This window comes from Carcharhinus amblyrhynchos, chromosome 10, assembly GCF_965287045.1.
Source record: "Carcharhinus amblyrhynchos chromosome 10, sCarAmb.v2.hapA, whole genome shotgun sequence".
Taxonomy (NCBI): Eukaryota; Metazoa; Chordata; class Chondrichthyes; order Carcharhiniformes; family Carcharhinidae; genus Carcharhinus; species Carcharhinus amblyrhynchos.
Genome location: NC_137333.1, coordinates 107,273,802 through 107,292,073, shown reverse-complemented (window position 1 = coordinate 107,292,073; position 18,272 = coordinate 107,273,802). Strand labels below are relative to the sequence as shown.

The 18,272-nt window shown below is 47.2% G+C and overlaps 1 protein-coding gene across 5 annotated transcripts in view; it reads right to left on the bottom strand.

Annotated features, from left to right (window-relative positions):
- Positions 1 to 18,272, bottom strand: part of fhip1b (FHF complex subunit HOOK interacting protein 1B) — a 114,014-nt gene that overhangs the window by 47,417 nt on the left and 48,325 nt on the right. For all 5 annotated transcript variants that reach the window (XM_080197763.1, XM_080197767.1, XM_080197765.1 and 2 more), the window contains 3 exons: positions 15,078 to 15,677; positions 2,847 to 3,005; positions 82 to 168 (listed from right to left, as the gene is read on the bottom strand). In XM_080197763.1, the coding sequence (XP_080053889.1) occupies positions 82 to 168; positions 2,847 to 3,005; positions 15,078 to 15,677 (846 nt within the window). The remainder of the gene's footprint in view (positions 1 to 81; positions 169 to 2,846; positions 3,006 to 15,077; positions 15,678 to 18,272) is intronic.

The following is an 18,272-nucleotide window of genomic DNA, read 5'->3' as shown; positions in this document are numbered from 1 at the left end:
ATGTTGATTTCAGTGACAGAGAGACAGGCTGGATTGACAAGGACAGGAGACGACATGGAGCAGGCACAGGCCTTAGCTTACCTTGTGGAGAGCAGGCCCCATTACCGGCACCAAGAATCCATTATGAACGTAATCCACTAACTGCTGCTGGATGAGAGAGTGCGCAACCTGATCAAAGCAGAAACAAAATAAACCAGACAGAAATCAGTGTTGAGAGATAACCATTACGCTCATCCCATTGGCATTCTGAATCACACCCAAACTCTGAGAACCTCACCCAACATCATTCAGCTCTCACACAGACTCAAACATCTCCTTGGTTTCTCTCTCCACAGATGCTGCTGCACCTGTGGAGCCTTTCCAGCTGTGTCTAGTTTTAACACAGAGCCAACAATGTGTTTTTGTTTAGAAAATGCTGGAAACACTCAGCAGGTCAGTCAAGATCACTTCTAAATAAAAACTTAGCAAGGAAAATTGACCCATTTAATCCACACCTTTATAGAAACTACAATACTCACCATCAGAGCCCCTAACTGCTACTTCGATGGTTGAAGAGTTTGTATCTGTTACTCTTTATGTAAACCAAGGGGAGGCAGTGGTGCAGTGCTATTGTGACTAGACTAGTAATCCAGAAACCCAGGGTGATACCTGGGTTCAAATCCCACCACAGCAGATAGAACTGTTTTATACTGCAGCTCTGATTATGGTGCCACCTGCTGATACTACAGAAGGTTAATCGCTCCTAATTATTGGAGTGTTTGTTTTAATCTGGGCCAACGCATTACTGTTGTTCTGAGAGTTATTCCCTAGGGTTTCAGAGTAGGGTGTGATTAGGTTGATTGACAAGGACATTATGTGTGTGAGTAACGGAGGGTGGGGGTAGGCTTGCAGGGAAAGAAAAGCAAATAGTTGCTGTTTGAATTTGGAAAAGAGCAATGACTCGGTCCCTCTCTCTCTCTTTCTGGAAATTGAAGTCTGGGGACCTGATATAAAATCAGTATCTCTCCAGAGGTCTGCATCAGGCAAGAGGTGTTTTCACTCTCTCTCACTGGATTTCTGCTGTGTGAAGACAGGTTTTCCTCTGGAGGCTGCTGTCTGAGAGTCAGAAGACAGGTGTCTCTCTCTGTATCTCTCACCAGATGCGTTAAAAGGCAGGAGGACTGAGAATTCACAAAAGTCTGTGTCTTGTTAACTGATTCTGAAGAAAAGTTTATGTCTATGGGATATTGCTTAAATTGGAACCACAGAGATAGCCAGCTGTTAAGAATTGTACTTTGTCATAGAATTCCTACAGGTGGCCATTCAGCCCATTGAGTCTGCACTGACCACAATCCCATCCAGGTCTATTCCCGTAAACCCACATATTTACCCTGCTAATCCCAACACTAGGGTCAATTTAGCATGGCTAATCAATCTAACCCGCACGTCTTTGGACTGTGGGAGGAAACCGGAGCACCCGGAAGAAATCCATGCAGAGACTGGAAGAATGTGCAAACTCCAGACAGTGACCCGAGGCTGGAATTGAATCCAGATCCTTGGCACTGTGATATAACAATGCTAACCACTGTGCCACCATGCTGCCCATGTTGCCCAGGCTGTCCTGTTGAAGTATTTCAGTTAGTGACGGTTATGCTAATTCTTTGCTTTATTGTAGCTACATTGTTAAATAAAGTTTGTTTTGATAAAAGTTTCCTAGGGGATCAATAGAATCACACCTGGAGTGAAACACCTTATGCTCACCCTAATGCCAAAATCAAAAAATGCTGGAACCTAGGCTAACTTCATAATATACAACAAGAACAGAAAACGCTGGAGAATCTCAGCAGGTCTGCCATGATCTGTGGAGAGAGAATAGAGCCAATGTTTCAAGTCTGGACGACCTTTTGTCTGAGCTCTGACAAAGCATTATCCAGACATGAAACATTGGCTCTATTCTCTCTGCACAGGTGCTGTTAGACCTGCTGAGATTCTCCAGCACTTTCTGTTTTCATTTCAGATTCTAGCATCCGCAGTATTTTGCCTTCCTTTTAATATATCTTACAATTTCTAATCGGGTCTCAAACAATGTAAATAAATCACATAGTGGCTGGGCATGTTGAGAGAACAATTAATAAAGCACATACTCCCCTAAGTTTTATTAATAAGCTCAGTGAGTACAAGAGTAAGGATGAGATGTTAAACTTTTATAAGACACTATTTAGGCCCCCATCTGGCCCCAGTTCTGGGCTCCATACCCGAAGAAGGATGTGAAGACAGTGGGGAGAATACAGAGGAGATTCACAGGAATGATTTCAGGGATAAAGGACTGTTGTTATGAGGGTAGATCGGAGAGGGTGGAACGATTTTCATTGTAGAAAAGCTAGCTGAGAGGAGACTGACAGAGAAATGAAAGATGCTGAGGGGTAATGGACAGGGTAAAGAGTGAGAAACTGTTCCCACTCAGGAGAGCATTAGCAACCAGAGGTGCAGATTCACAATGATTGGACAGATGGAATAGGAGTGATGTGAGGAAAAGATTTTTTCACCCAGAGGGTGTTTGTTGGTTGGAGTGAGTTTCCTGAGAGGGTGGTGGAGGCAGGTTCAATCAAGGTATTCAAACACAAATTGGATTGCTCTCTGAAAAGAGAGAATGTGCAGGATTATGGGGATGAGTCAGGGAGTGGGATTGGGTAGAATGCTGCTTCAGAGAGCCAGTGCAGAATCGATGGGCTGAATGGCCACCTTCTGCACTGTAAAGATTCTGTTAACCTCTTGATTAGAGTGTAAGCGAGCTGTATGGTACACTGCTGATCTTGCTGATGTTGTTAACAGCCTGGCTTTGGAATGGGAGTATGGACAGTCTGTACCTGAATTACAGCATTACAGAATTCCAGAGAGTTCATGAACATGGTGAGTGAGGCGACCCCCATCCAGTCCTCACGCCGCAGTGCGTGCCAGTCATCTCCACGCACTTCGATCTTTCGCGGTAAAGAGGAATAAAGTGCACTGAGACCCGTGGCCAGCACCTGTAGGAACCAAGATGACAGATTAGCGGAACAGCCCCGGACAACAAACAAAACACAGATAAGGACCATAAACTTCTCATTCACCCACAGTGAGGGGGGCACAGGGATGTGTTACAAACTGCAAGACAGGTGGAAAAAGTAGACATTAGGAGGATGTAGTAGGTTATTTGATCAAGTCCAGCTAATTTGAGTTCCATATCCCTCAGCAAACCTAACAACAATCTATAAATCTGCACCTTCAAAGACCAAATGTCATGGAGCAATCATCCTCTCTTGGGGGAGGGGATTCCATGGGTAATGCCCTCCCCAAGGTGGCAGGGGAGACTGCAGAGGGGCTGTATTTCATCCTGTCCCTGCTCACATTGAGATCCGTGACTGACTCTCCCGTTTCACCATCAACTGATGCCCTTAGTGGGCCAATTAATGTCCGCCTACTGCTTCAAAACCCCCCACCATCAGAAAGGGGGTACCTGCTAAAACCCATACGCTGCCATTGCTGCTGTCGCCTCCCCAGCATCATCCCCAACCTGCCTAGCAACCCCCATTTTGCCATCACTTGCCAATGGTCAGGGCCTTGCTCCCGAAAAACGCCACCAATGTTCTCGCCAGCTCTCCACTAAACACTGCCCTCGGTTTACACTCTGCTTTGCATGATGTGCTTCCTGGAACCAGCCCTGCCCCATATCCGAGTTCTAATTTTAAGGTTTTGTGATTTTGTTTCCTCTTTCCTCCTTTAAGACTCATTAATTTCTTCCATTGGCCCTAATATCTCGTCTGTCGCTCAGGGTTGAATCTTGGTTTCTAACACTCCTGTAAAGCAGCTTGGACATTTCACTGTGGGTAGGTGCCATCATCCACCCCATCAGAGGAAACAGGTTCTCCATCAAATCCTATCAAACCCCTTGATCAGATGACCCTTCAACTTCAAATTCAAGCTTAGGCCAATTGGGCTACATGTGCTCTTGTCCCTTTCTGATTCTGTTTCCTCTTCCAGCCTCACAATGCTCTGAGATATCTGCTCTGCTCGAACTCTTGGCTCTTGGTCATTCCCAATTTTAATTGGACGCCATGCCTAGACTCTAAGTTCAGGAATTCTCTTCTTAAATTTCTCCACTCTCTCTCTCTAAAATGTCACTCCATGAACAAGCCGGTGGTCATTTTTCCATTATCTCACTTGGTGGGTAACAGACTTGGTTTCAAAGTGCTCCTGTGAGACACCCTGGGATGTTTTACTATGGTATGGTGCTATGTAAATGGTGCTTGTTGTTGTACACTAGTTTAGAGTTTTGTGTATCTGGCCACAAACCCCTCTGTTCCTTCACAATGACAGGTTTGGGGACTGGGCTTTACAATCCATTCCTGAGGATTGAGGGTCTGCTCCGTATTAACAAAAATGATGGAGTCAGCAACTGAGGAAAGACCTGCGTTTTTATAGCACCTTTCACAACCGTTAGGACTTACAAAGATGTTTTTAATTCCTCAGACAGTTTGAGCATTTGCCACATAATCCCTGCTGTCGTCAGACATTTGAATGAACCAATTTCATATTCAGCTGATCTTTCTCTACACCCAAGCTATGGCTGTAAGTTTAAGTTTATTCATTAGCGTCACAAGTAGAATAACAGTAACACTGCAATGAAGTTACTGTGAAAATCCCTTGGTCGCCACACTCCTGCGCTTGTTCGGGTAGACGGAGGGAGAATTTAGCATGGCCGATGCACCTAGCCAGCACGTCTTTCGGACTGTGGGAGGAAACCAGAGCATCTGGAGGAAACCCGCACAGACACAAGGAGAATGTGTAGACTTTGCACAGTCACCCAAGCCAGGAATCAAACCCGGGTCCCTGGCGCTGTGAGGCAGCAGGGCTAACCACTGTGCTAGCATGTTGCACAATGTCTCCTATCCTTCTCCCCTATGTACTCTATAGAAGCAGGAGCCTGCTCCACCATTTATTTTGATCATGGCTGATCATCGAATTCAATATCCTCATTCCCCCCCTTCTCCCCAATATCCCTGAAGAGTAGGAAGGTAGTTCGGGGGTCCCCTGCCATCATCTCACTCCAAAACAGATATACTGTTTTGAATACTGTTGGGGGATATGGCTGACCAGGAGAAGGTGGCAGCGCCAGGTTCATGGCACCATTGCTGGCTCTGCTGCACAGGGCAGGAAAGAGAGTGGCAGAGTTATTGTGATAGGGAATAGACAGGCGTTTCTGCTGACGTAAACAAGACTCCAGGACGGTGTGTTGCCTCACTGGTGCAAGGGTCAAGGATGTCTCGGAGCGGGTGCAAGGCATTCTGGAGGGGGAGGGTGAACAACCAGCTCTTGTGGTGCATATACGCACCAACGATATAGGGAAAAAAAACAGGATGAGGTCCTACAAGCTGAATTTACAGAATTAGGAGTTAAATGTTAAAAAGACAAACTTAAAGGCATCATGCCTTAATGCGCAGAGCATTTGCAATAAAGTGGATGAACTAATCAAGCAAATAGATGTAAACGGGTATAATATAATTTGATTACGGAGACATGGCTGCAGGGTGACCAGGGGTGGGAACTGAATGTCCCAGGGTTATTCAATGTTTAGGAAGGACAGACATAAAGGAAAAGGTGGTGGAGCGGCGCTGCTGGTTAAAGAGAAAATTAACACAATAGTGAGAAAGGATATTCACTCTGACAACATGGAGTCTGTATGGATAGAGCTGAGAAATACCAAGGGGCAAAAAACATTAGTGGGTGCATACACAGACGCCCAAACTACAGTGGTGATGTTGGGAATGGCACTAAACATGAAATTAGAGATGTATGTGATAAGGGAATATCGGTGATCATGGGTGATTTTAGTCTGCACATAGTTTGGGCAAATCAAATTAGCCACAATGCAGTAGAAGAGGAATTCCTGGAGTGTATACGGGATAGTTTTCTTGACCAATATGTGGAGGAACAACTAGAGAGCAGGCCATCTCAGACTGGGTACTGTGTAATCAGAAAGGAATCATTGCCAATCTAGCTGTACGAGACCCTTGGGGATGAGTAACCATTACATGATAGAATATTTTATCAATATGGAGAGCGAAGTAGTTGATTCAGAGTCGAGGGTGCTGAATCTTAACAAAGGAAACTATGAGGATACGAGGCGTGAGTTGGCTTTGATAGATTGAGGAGAGTTACTTAAAGGGATGACAGTGGATGGGCAATGGCAAACATTCAGGGAACACATGGGGGAACTGCAGCAACCATTTATTCCTGCCTGGCACAAAAACAAAATGGGTAAGAGGGCCAATCCATGACTTACAAAGGAAATTAGAGTATCTGATCCAAGGAAGAAGCATACAGAATGGCCAAGAAAAATAACAGATCTGAGGATTGGGAGCAGTTTAGAATTCAGCAAAGAAGGGCCAAGGGATTGATGCACCTGGGGGTCCTTGTGCATGAGTCGCAAAAACCCAGTCTGCAAGTGCAGCAGGTGATCAAGAAGGCGAATGGAATGTTGGCCTTTATCGCGAGGGGGATAGAATATAAAAGCAGGGAGATCTTGCTGCAACTGTACAGGGCACTGGTGAGGCTGCAGCTGGAGTACTGTGTGCAGTTTTGGTTGCCACACTTGCGCAAGGATGTTTTGGCCTTGGAGGGAGTGCAGAGGAGGTTCACTAGGCTGATACCGGAGATGAGGGGGTTGGACTATGAAGAGAGACTAAATAGACTGGGTCTGTACTCGTTGGAGTTTAGAAGGATGAGGGGGGATCTTATAGAGACGTATAAGATAATGAAGGGGATGGATAGGGTAGAGGTGGAGAGATTCTTCCTGCTCAGAAAGGACAACAGGACTAGAGGGCACAGCCTCAAGATAAGGGGGGGGGGGGGGGGAGTAGTTTAGAACGGAGTTGAGGAGGAACTTCTTCACTCAAAGTGGGGTGAATCTCTGGAATTCTCTGCCCGTTGAAGTGATGGAGGCTACTTCGCTAAATATATTTAAGTCACGGGTAGATAGGTTTTTGACAGACAGGGGAATTAAGGGTTATGGGGAGAAAGCGGGAAAGTGGAACTGATCCACTTCAGATCAGCCATGATCTTATTGAATGGTGGGGCAGGCTCGAACGGCTAGATGGCCTACTCCTGCACCTACTTCTTATGTTCTTATTAAGAAGGGGAAAGTACAATATGAAAGTAAGCTAGCAGGGAACATAAAGACTGACACTAAGAGTTTCTATAGATATGTGAAGAGAAAGAGGTTGGTGAAGACAAATGTAGGTCCCCTACAGACAGAAACGGGGGAATGTATAAGAGGGGCACAAAGAAACCGCCAAGCAACTGAATACAAACTTTGATTCACAAAAGAGGACCCAAATCAGATACCAGAAATGTTGGAGAATGCAAGGTTTAGTGAGAGAGAAGAACTGAGGGAGATCAATATTAGTAGAGAAATGGTGTTGGGAAAATTGCTGGGATTGAAGGTGGATAAATCCCCAGAGCCTGATAATCTCCATCCCAGAGTACTGAAGGAAGTGGCTCTAGAAATTGTGGATGCATTGGTGGTTATCTTCCAGGATTCTATAGACTCTGGAACAGCCCCTGCAGATTGGAGGGGAGCGAATCTCACTCCAATATTCAAAAAGGGAGGTAGAGAGAAAACAGGGAATTATAAACCAGTAAGCTTAATGTCGATAGTGGGAAAAATTCTCGAATCCATTATCAAGGACTGTATAGCAGAGCATTTAGAAAGCAGTGACAGGATCAGACAGACTCAGCATGGATTTATGAAGGGAAACCATGCTTGACAAATCTGTTGGAATTCTTTGAAGATGTAACTAGTACAGTTGACAAGGGGGAACTAGTCGATGTGGTGCATTTGGACTTTCAGGAAGCGTTTGACAAAGTCCCACACAAGAGATTATTGTGCAAGATTAAAGCACACGGGATTGGGGGAAGTGTATTGAGATGGATAGAAAACTGGTTGGCAGAGAGGAAACAAAGAATAGGAATTAATGGGTGCTTTTCAAATTGGCAGGCAGTAACTAGTCGGGTGCCACAGGGATTGGTGCTGGGACCCCAGCTATTCACAATATATATTAATGATTTGGATGAGGGAACAAAAAGTAACATCTCAAAATTTGCCAACGATACCAAGTTGGGTGGGAGGGTGAACTGTGACGAGGATGCAGAGATCCTTCAGAATGATCTGGACAGGTTGGGTGAGTGGGCGAATCAATGGCAGATGCAGTATAATTTAGATAAATGTGAGGTTATTCACTTTCGGAGGCAGAAACAAAAAGGCAGATTACTTCCTGAATGGCTGTAAATTGGGAGAGGGGAGTGTGCAGAGGGACCTGGGTGTCCTTGTGCACCAGTCACTGAAGGTAAGCGTGCAGGTACAGCAGGCGGTAAAGAAGGTAAATGATATGTTGGCCTTCATTGTGAGAGGTTTCGAGTACAGGAGCAGGGATATGTTGTTGTAATTATACAGGGGCCTTGGTGAGGCCACACCTAGAGTATTGTGTGCAGTTTTGGTCTCCTTTTCTGAGGAAGGATGTTCTTGCTCTCGAGGGAGTGCAGCAGAGATTTACCAGGCTGATTCTGGGGATGGTGGGACTGATGTATGAGGAGAGATTGACTAGGTTAGGATTGTTTTCACTGGAGTTCAGACAAATGAGGGGGGATCTTATAGAGACTTATAAAATTCTAACATGTCTAGACAGTTGAAGCAGGGAGGATATTTCCAATGGTGGGGGAGTCCAGAATGATTTAAATGAGAATTTAGGAGGATTCAGGGTAGACCATTTAGGATGGAGGTGAGGAGACATTTCTTCACCCAAAGAGTGGTGAGCCTGTGGAATTTATTACCACAGGAAGTAGTCGATGCCAAAACATTGAATGCATTCGAGAGGCGGCTACGGTACTGGGATCGAAGGTTATGGGCAAAAAGCAGGATTAGGCTAAAGAGTTGGATGATCAGCCATGATCATAATGAATGGTGGAGCAGGCTCAAAGGGCTAAATGGCCTCCTCCTGCTCCTATCTTCTATGTTTATCTAAAAAGTAGGAACTCAAAGATAGTAACCTCAGGTTTGCTCCCAGTGCCACATGGCTTGAGAGATGGTGCAAGAGGGAGGAATTCAAATTCCTGTGACATTGGAACTGTTTCTGGGGGAGGTGGGACCAGTCAGAGGGACAAATCAGAGGTCTGCACCTGGGCTGGACTGGAACCAATGTCCCAGGGGAGTATTTGTTAGTGCTGTTGAGGAGGGTTTAAAGTAATGTGGCAAGGGGGGTGGGAACCGATGCAGGAAGTCAGAGGGAAGTAAAGTGGGAACAGAAACAAAAGGCAGTAAGGGGAAACGTGAAAAGCAGAGAAACCAAAGACAAAAATCAAAAAGGGTCACAGTATAGAGATTGTGAAGAACTTAGTGACTGGGGCCAGCAAGGCTCAGAGAAATAAAACACAGGGAAAGTGTACAAAATATGACAGGACAGATGGTCTAAGAAAGCAGGGCAGGGAGCAAGGAAAGTCTAGATTAAACTGCATCTATTTCAATGCAAGAAGCCTGATGGGGAAAATGAACTCAGGGCATGGATGGGTACTTGGGATTGGGATATGATAGCAATTACTGACTAAGGCAGGGGCAGGACTGGCAGCTCAATGTTCCAGGGAACAAATGCTATAGGAAAGATAGAACAGGAGGTAAGAGAGGAGGGGGAGTTGCACTTTTGATTAGGGAAAGCATCACGGCCGTACTGAGAGGGGATATATGCGAGGGTTTGCCCACTGGGTCTACATGGGTACAACTGAGAAATAAGAAGGGTGAAATCACGTTGTTAGATTTGTACTATAGGCCCCCAAATAGTCAGCAGGAAATCAAGGAGCAAATATGTAAGGAGATTACAGATAGTTCCATGAAAAATAGGATGGTGATAGTAGGGGATTTTAACTTTCCCAACATTGACTGGGACAGCCATAACTTGGATGGAGAGAAATTTGTTGAGTGTATTCAGGAGGAGTTTCTCATTCAGTATGTGGATGGCCCGACTCGACAGGGGTCAAAACCCGACCTCCTCTTGGGAAATAAGGAAGGGCAGGTAACAGAAGTGTTAGTGAGAGATCACTTTGGGACCAGTGACCATAATTCTGTTGGTTTTAAGATAGCTATGGAGAATGATAGGTCTGGCCCAAAAGTTAAAATTCTAAATTGGAGCAAGGCCAATTTTGATGGTATCAGGCAGGAAGTTTCAAAAGTTAATTGAGGGAGACTGTGGGAAGGCAAAGGGACATCTGGTAAGTTGGAGGCTTTCAAAAGTGTGTTAACCAGGGTTTGGGGTAAGCACATTCCTTTTAGAGTGAAGAGCAAGGCTGGCAGAAATAGGGAACCCTGGATAACCAGTTATGTGTCTCAGGGATTGGTTCTGAGTCCACTGTTATTTGTCATTTATATTAACGATTTAGATGAGAATTTAGAAGGCATGGTCAATAAGTTTGCAGACAACACCAAGATTGCTGGTATAGTGGACAGTGAAGAAGATTATCTCAGATTGCAATGGGATCTTGATCAGTTGGGCCAGTGGGCTGACAAATTTCAAATAATTTTGATAGATTGAACCAGGGCAGGACTTACTCAGTCAATGGTAGGCATTGGGGAAAGTTTTAGAACAAAGATATCTAGGAGTAGAGGTTCATAGCTCCTTGAAAGTGGAGTCACTGGTGGACAAAGTGGTGAAGAAGGCATTCAGCATCCATAATTTCATTGGTCAGAACACTGAACACAGGAGTTGGGATGTCTTGTTGAAGTTGTACAAGACATTGATAAGGCCACACTTGGAATGCTGTGTACAGTTCTGGTCACCCTATTATGGAAAGGATATTATTAAACTAGAAAGAGTGCAGAAGAGATTTACTAGGTTGCTACCAGGACTTAATGGTTTGACTTATAAGAAGAGGCTGGATAGACTGGGACTTTTTTCTCTGGGGCATAGGAGACTGAGATCTTACAGAAATCTATAAAATAATGAGGGGCATAGATGAGCTGGATAGTCAAAATCTTTTCCCAAAAGTAGGGGAGTTTAAAACTAGAGGGTGCAAGTTTAAGGTGAGAGGGAAGAGATACAAAAGGATCTAGAGGGGCAATTGTTTCACATAGAGGGTAGTGAGTGTCTGGAACAAGCTGCCGGAGGTAGTAGTAGAGGCAGGTACAATTTTGTCTTTGAAAAAACATTTAGACAGTTACGTGGGTAAGATGGGTATAGAGGGATATGGGCTAAATGTGGGCAATTTGGACTAGTTTAGTGGTAAACACTGGACGGCATGGACAAGTTGGGCTGAAGGACCTGTTTCCATGCTGTAAACCTCTAACTCTATCCTTTTAGCCCCTTGAGCTATATCTAATTTCTTCTTGATATCAGACAATGTTTTGGCCTCAACTACTTTCTGTGGCAGTGGATTCCACACATTCACCATCCTCTGGATGAAGACATTTCTCCTCACCTCAGTTCTAAAAGATTTACCTCTAATCCTCAAACTGTGATCCCCTAGTTCTGGACTCTCCCACCTTCATAAGAACATAAGAACATAAGAAATAGGAGCAGAAGTAGGCCATCTGGCCCTTCGAGCCTGCCCCGCCATTCAATAAGATCATGGCTGATCTGTCGTGGCTCAGTTCCACTTTCCCGCCCTCTCCCCATAACCCTTAATCCCTTCTCTTATCAAAAACCCATCAACCCGCTTCTTAAAAATATTTAGCGAGGCAGCCTCCACCACTTCAACGGGCAGAGAATTCCAGAGATTCACCACCCTTTGAGTGAAGAAGTTCCTCCTCAACTCCGTTCTGAACCGCCCCCCCTTTATCTTGAGGCTGTGCCCCCTAGTCCTACTGTCTTTTTTGAGCGGGAAGAGTCTTTCCACCTCTATCCTATCCATCCCATTCATCATCTTATACGTCTCAATGAGATCTCCCCTCATTCTTCTAAACTCTAACGAGTACAAGCCTAGTTTATTCAGCCTCTCCTCATAGCTCAACCCCCTCAACTCCGGTATCAGCCTAGTAAACCTCCTCTGCACTCCCTCCAAGGCCAAAATATCCTTGCGCAGGTGCGGCGCCCAAAACTGCACACAGTACTCCAGCTGCGGCCTCACCAATGCCCTATACAGCTGCAGCAAGACCTCCCTACTTTTATATTCAATCCCCCTCGCTATGAAGGCCAGCATCCCATTCGCCTTCCTGACCACCTGCTGCACCTGGAACATTCTTTCAGAATTTACTCTGTCTCACCCTGTTAGAATTTTATAAGTTTCTTTTAGATCCCCTCTCACTCTTCTAAACTCCAATGAATATAATCCTAACCACCTTAGTCTCTCCTCATATGACAGACCTACCATCCCAGCAATCAGCCTGGTAAAACTTCACTCCTCTATAGCAAGGACATCCTTCTTCAGATAAGGACACCAAAACTGCACACACTACTCCAGGCCTCACCAACACTCTATACAATTGCAGCAAAACATTTCTCTCAAATCCTCTCACTATGAAAGCCAATAAACCATTTGCTTTCTCTACCGCTTGCTGTACCTGGGCGTGTACTTTCAGCGACTGATGCACAAAGACACCAAAGTCTTGTTGAGTATCCACCTCTCTCAATTTACACCCATTCAAATAATAATCTGCCTTCCTATTATTGCTACCAAAGTGGATAACCTCACATTTATCCACATTATACCGCATCTGCCATGCAGATGCCCACACCACAGCCTGTCCAAAGCACTCTGAAGCATCTTGCCATCCTCCTCACAGCTCACCCTCCCACCCAAATATGTATCATCTGCAAATTTGGAGATAATACATCCACTTCCCTCTTCCAAATCATGAATATACAATATGAAAAGTTGGAGTCCTAGCACAGATCCCTCTCTATGAATGGTACGCTCTGTCTGCATAGCACATAAGGAACAATATTTTTCACTGTATACTAATACATGTGACAATAATAAATCAAAAACAAGTGGGGGGCAGGGGGGAGTGATTCTCCCATCCTGCTGTGCTGTTTTTATATCACGGTGGGGTGGAGGGGGGGGGGGGGGGGGGAGGGGGGGTGGCTCAAGCAGAGGCCGTTTTGCGGACTGACCGCCGGGCAGCACAGCCTCTGGCAGATGGATTTCCGGCATTGTCAGTTCCTTGTCAGAAATCGGTACAGACTAAAGAAATTATGCAAATGCTAATTTACATATATTTTAAATATAATTAGTGGGCCTGGGACAGAAATCTCTGGGCCCGCTTGTGCCTCCCTGACCCGCCAGGAGTGTTCCACTCCAGTGGGGTTTATAAATGCTCCCCACTTCCCTGCTGGAGTGAAGGGAAGGCAAGAGGGGGCCCCCCCAAAGGGTTGGGCAGTGGGAGGGTGTGCCCTGGGCATTGCCACCTTAGCAATGCCAGCCTGTGCCCCTGGCACTGCACAAGGGGCAAACTGCCAATGTGCAGGGGGCACCTTGGCACAACCCACCAGGCATTGGGCAGTGCCAAGGGGGCAGGGCCTGATTGGGGGGGGGGGGGCGCGATTGGTGGGCATGGGGGATCCCACTGCCACTCTGCATTTGGGCTGAGTGACAGAGGGAGAGAGACCACCGATCGGGTCTGGCCATTAGGGTGGTGGGGATGGAGTCAGCCAGCATGTGGGAGGAGAGGAGCTGCCGGAGGGCGGACATCGAAGAGGGCAGGAGGCAGTCAAGGCAGACCCGGGCATGTTCAGGGACCCAGCGATCAGGCAGGGGTGGGGAGGTGTTACACGGCTGCTGACGTGGCCTGATTGGGAGGCTGGCAGTGTGGGGCTACTGCACATGCGCCATCTTGGCACTGACAGATCGGCACATGTATAGTGACGCACTCAGCTGCCAACATGTCCAGTGGGAACAGACCTCACCCACTGAAATAGAATGGTACTCAGACTGGTGCACTGTGCAGTTCAGAGTGGAGATTCATTTTGAAATTCCCACTGAAAAGTCAGTGTGATTTATTGCAGTTTTTAGGTAAATTCAACATTTTGAATTTTTTGGGAGAATTGCCCTGAAGAACTTTCCGATCAGTCACTGGACAGGGGGATGGGTACGATACCAAGGTACCAGGCTGCTACCACATGAAGTACCAGCTAACTTTGCAATCCACAATGAAGCAGCCTCAGGAAAGTGAGTAGTGATGAGGGACGGATCAGCTGTGCTGTTGGGAAGGGGATGTGGCTGCCACTGGGAACAAAGGGAACACACCCTGTTGGCCAATTACAGTAACTGCCCAGGAGATTCCAAACATTCCAATCCACCCTTGACAACACAGACACCAGCCACTGCTCTGGCCAGTACTGGGAGACACAGTCAATGATCACACGCAGGGCTGTTCCATTACTCAGCACTGGGCTAAAAGGCAATGAAGGTCCACATGTCCCTTAACAACAACTCCCTGTAAACACTGACACACTCTGCGGGACCCCCTGTAAACAGACACATGCCCCGGGGACCCCCCTGTAAATACTGACACACTCCCCGGGACCCCTAGTTAACACTGACACACTCCCTAGGACACCCAGTTAATACTGATACATTCCCCGGGACCCTCTGTAAACACTGACACACACTGAAGACAGCACGGAGCAGCAAGGCTGTGAGCTCAACACTTAATTAAATCTAGTTCATCTGTGGCATCCTCCCCAATATAGGACATAAACGTCAGAGAGGCCATCGTCCCTGGCTGCCTTCCAGCTCAGTGCTACTTTACTACTGGTTTCTGTGTCTCTGGGTGAAAGAGAGATCAGCCAGGGTGACTGTCCAGTTAATGGTTGTAGACTGGGTAAAGACAGGGCTGGGGCCAGGGCAGGGACTGGGACAGGATCAGGTTGAGTTGGGGCAAGACTGGGCTGCAAGATCACCCCCTCCGCCCCCGGCTCCCTGTTGAGAAGAATTGGGCGTTGTAGAGGCTGTGGCTCCGGTAATTGCTGAGTGAGGAATCTGCAGCTCCTGGGGTAGGGAACAGGGGAGGAATCGTGAGTGTCAGCCAGAGAACAGTGACCCCTCCCTAACACCCCGCTCCACAGGTATACACTTACTGGGCAGAAGTAGGTGTTTTCCGCGATGTACCTCCCCACGGTGTCATTCTCTGCTGAAATGGCCATGATGAGGAGCAGTGCGTCTCGCGCTTGCTGTCCAATCAGACCATCGCGATGGATAAAGGGAATGAGAATGGAGAAGATGAGGAGGTTGGCAGGGCCTTGCTTGGTCTGAGTGTGGAAGAAGAGTTCCAGGATAGTCGGCTCCTTGGCCAGTGACACACAGATCTGATTCAGGAGCAACACCAGGTTATTTTCCACCACGGGGGAGTGAGGCTCAGCGCAGAGACTCAGCAACCTCATCAACGGGCTGAGGATGGGCTTGTGACGCAGCAGGGGCTGATGGGACTGACTGACCAGCAGCTCGTACAGCTTCAGCTGCTCAATTCTCTTGTCATCGTTGAATTGCCCACGCAGGTTCCAGCTCAGCAATTTGTCCAGAATTCCCTCCACAATCACCAGCTCCAGGATGGGACCCATTCCCGTGTCTTCCTGGGGACGCTCCTCTGCCAACAAGTATAGCATTTGATCGGTGTAATTACGGACTGCGCTCACTTCATCCACTGTCCGAGAGTCCTGCCGTTCCAGGATCCGACTAACCTGCAACACAACCCAGTACAATCACTGCTAGAACAGGAGGAGGCCATTCAGCCCTTTGAGCCTGTTCCCCCATTCAATCTGTCCTTCATGGTTCTGGAACCTTTGCCCAACAATAAATAATGTTCCATTAACCCTTTCATTATTTTACACCTATCCAGAAACAGCTGGGCAGAATTCTCCCAAAAATATTTGCAGGGCCCTATTTTACCATTTTGATTCTAAGTGCTGTGTGGACTGTGATCTGGAAGTGTTTCAGATCTGACTTTTAGACCAGTTCTCAGGTGCCCCCATATGCACTCTGCCTGAAAAAATATCAGTGATTCTGAATCGTGCTGCAGAAGCTGTGGGCAAGGCTTATCGTGTCCAAAACCCTGCAGCTCCGATCGGCACCTCCAACTGCACATGCACAAAAAGAGAAGAGCACTCCCCTGCCACATCACTCCTGGGCCAGGTGATGCCTCCCCCTGCCTCCCCACAGACACTGCCTCACCCCCACAACATTACTGACCCCCTTATCCCCCCACCTCCCCACTACCCAGACTGGTCGTGGCCCCCTGCTCTGCACCCCGCCCACCCCTCACCAATCTGCCACAGAGAGCCACTCAGAACTTACCTCCTCAGAAGCTGTAGCCCCCGAATCGGACCTTTGTCGAGCATGAATGTTTCGCGCTGAATCTGGACGGGTGAACACAGTGATAAAGGGGGAAGTGCCGGAAAAGTTGGGCATCCAGCCCATTATATCAACTTAAATATATGCAAATACATTTAAATTGACATCGCGCCCGTTTCAGGCACGGTCCTGATAGTGGCCATTTTTGGCCCTGGATAAAGGGAGATCCGGAGCGCTACTCGCCTCACACCCGACTTTACCAAGCTTTCATGCCCAAAAACGGGCGCAACTTGATAGTAAAATCAGGCCCTAATTGTTGAATTTGGGTGAAAACTGGAGTAATTCAAGCTGTTTTTTTCAGTGGGAGTTCAGAGAAGAGTCCCCCACAGTCTGTGCACTGCAGAGGCCACCAGTGTGAATATCAATCAATTTCAGCGGGCTCGGCCTATTCCTGCACCAGGAGGGTGAAACCAGCACGCTGAGTGTGCCACTGCGCATGCACCGCAAGCTGTCAGTGCCAAGATCAACGTATACGCAGTGGCCCTGCACTGTTGGCTTTCCAATCCAGCCGCACAACCTCCCCCCACCCCCTACCAATGCCTGCTCTCCATCCCAAACAACCCAATCGCTGGTCCCTTCAACCGTTCCCAGGCCTAGCCCCAAAAACCCCCTCCAGACCCATCCTGATCTTCAGCCCAACCCATCAATTGCCCACCCCCCATCCCCAGCTGCCCTCCTTCCTTCCCGCACCAGTCCCTATGCAGAGCAGCAGTGGGAACCCCTCATCCCTACCCCCTAGGACTCATCCCATCAGGCCCTGCCCCATAGGCCCTACCCCCTTGGCACTGCATCATGCTCCTTGGGCAATGCCAGGGCACCCATGCCTAGGGGGCACAACTCGCCAGCATCCAACCCTTTGGGGGTGGGGGGGGAGGGGGGCAGGGGGCCCTGCTTGCCTCCCTTCACCCCAGAAGGATCAAGCCACTCACTCCCTGAAAGTGGGGACGTACTGTAATCCTCACTGGAGTGAAATATCCTGGGGGGGGGAGACTTCAGTCGCGGGCCCGCTAATCACATTTAAATTATATGCAAATGACCATTTAAATAATCTTTGCACCTCCCCACTGATTTCCAGCACAGATTTCCAGCACTGCCGGAAATCCAGTGTTAGCGGGGTGTGAATGTTCGCACCAACCCCGCGAATCAGCCAACACAAGAACCATAGTCTTAGTGTTTTCACTACATAGATCCCGATGTCTCTCTCTCCCCATATCTGCATGGGTTTCCTCCCACAGTCCAAAGATGTGCAGGTTAGGTTGATTGGCCAGGCTAAATTTCCCCTTAGTTTCCCATAATGTGTAGGTTAGAGGGATTGGCAGGGTTATGGAAATAGAGTCTGGGTAAGACAAAAAAAGTGGTTAAGTGCAGACCTGATAGGCTGAAGGGTCTGCTTCTGCACTGTAGGGATTCTGTGATCAACTCCCTAATTAATTCAGCATGCTTGGTTTCATCGGTCAGAACACTGAATACAGGAGTTGGGACGTTTTGTTGAAGTTGTACAAGACATTGGTAAGACCACACTTGGAATACTTTGTGCAATTCTGGTCACCCTTTTAAAGAAAGGATATTATTAAACTAGAAAGAGTGCAGAAAAGATTTATTAGGATGGTACCAGGACTTGATGGATTGAGTTATAAGAAGAGGCTGGATAGACTGGGACTTTTTTCTTTGGAGCGTAGGAGGCTGAGGGGTGATCTTATAGAGATCTATAAAATAATGAGGGGCACAGATCAGCTAAATAGTCAATGTCTTTTCCCAAAGGTAGGGGAGTCTAAAACTAGAGGGCAGAGGTTTAAGGTGAGAGGGGAGAGATACAAAAGTGTCCAGAGGGGCAATTTTTACACACAGAAGGTGGTGAGTGTCTGGAACAAGCTGTCAGAGGTAGTAGGAGAGGCGGGTACAATTTTGTCTTTTAAAAAGCATTT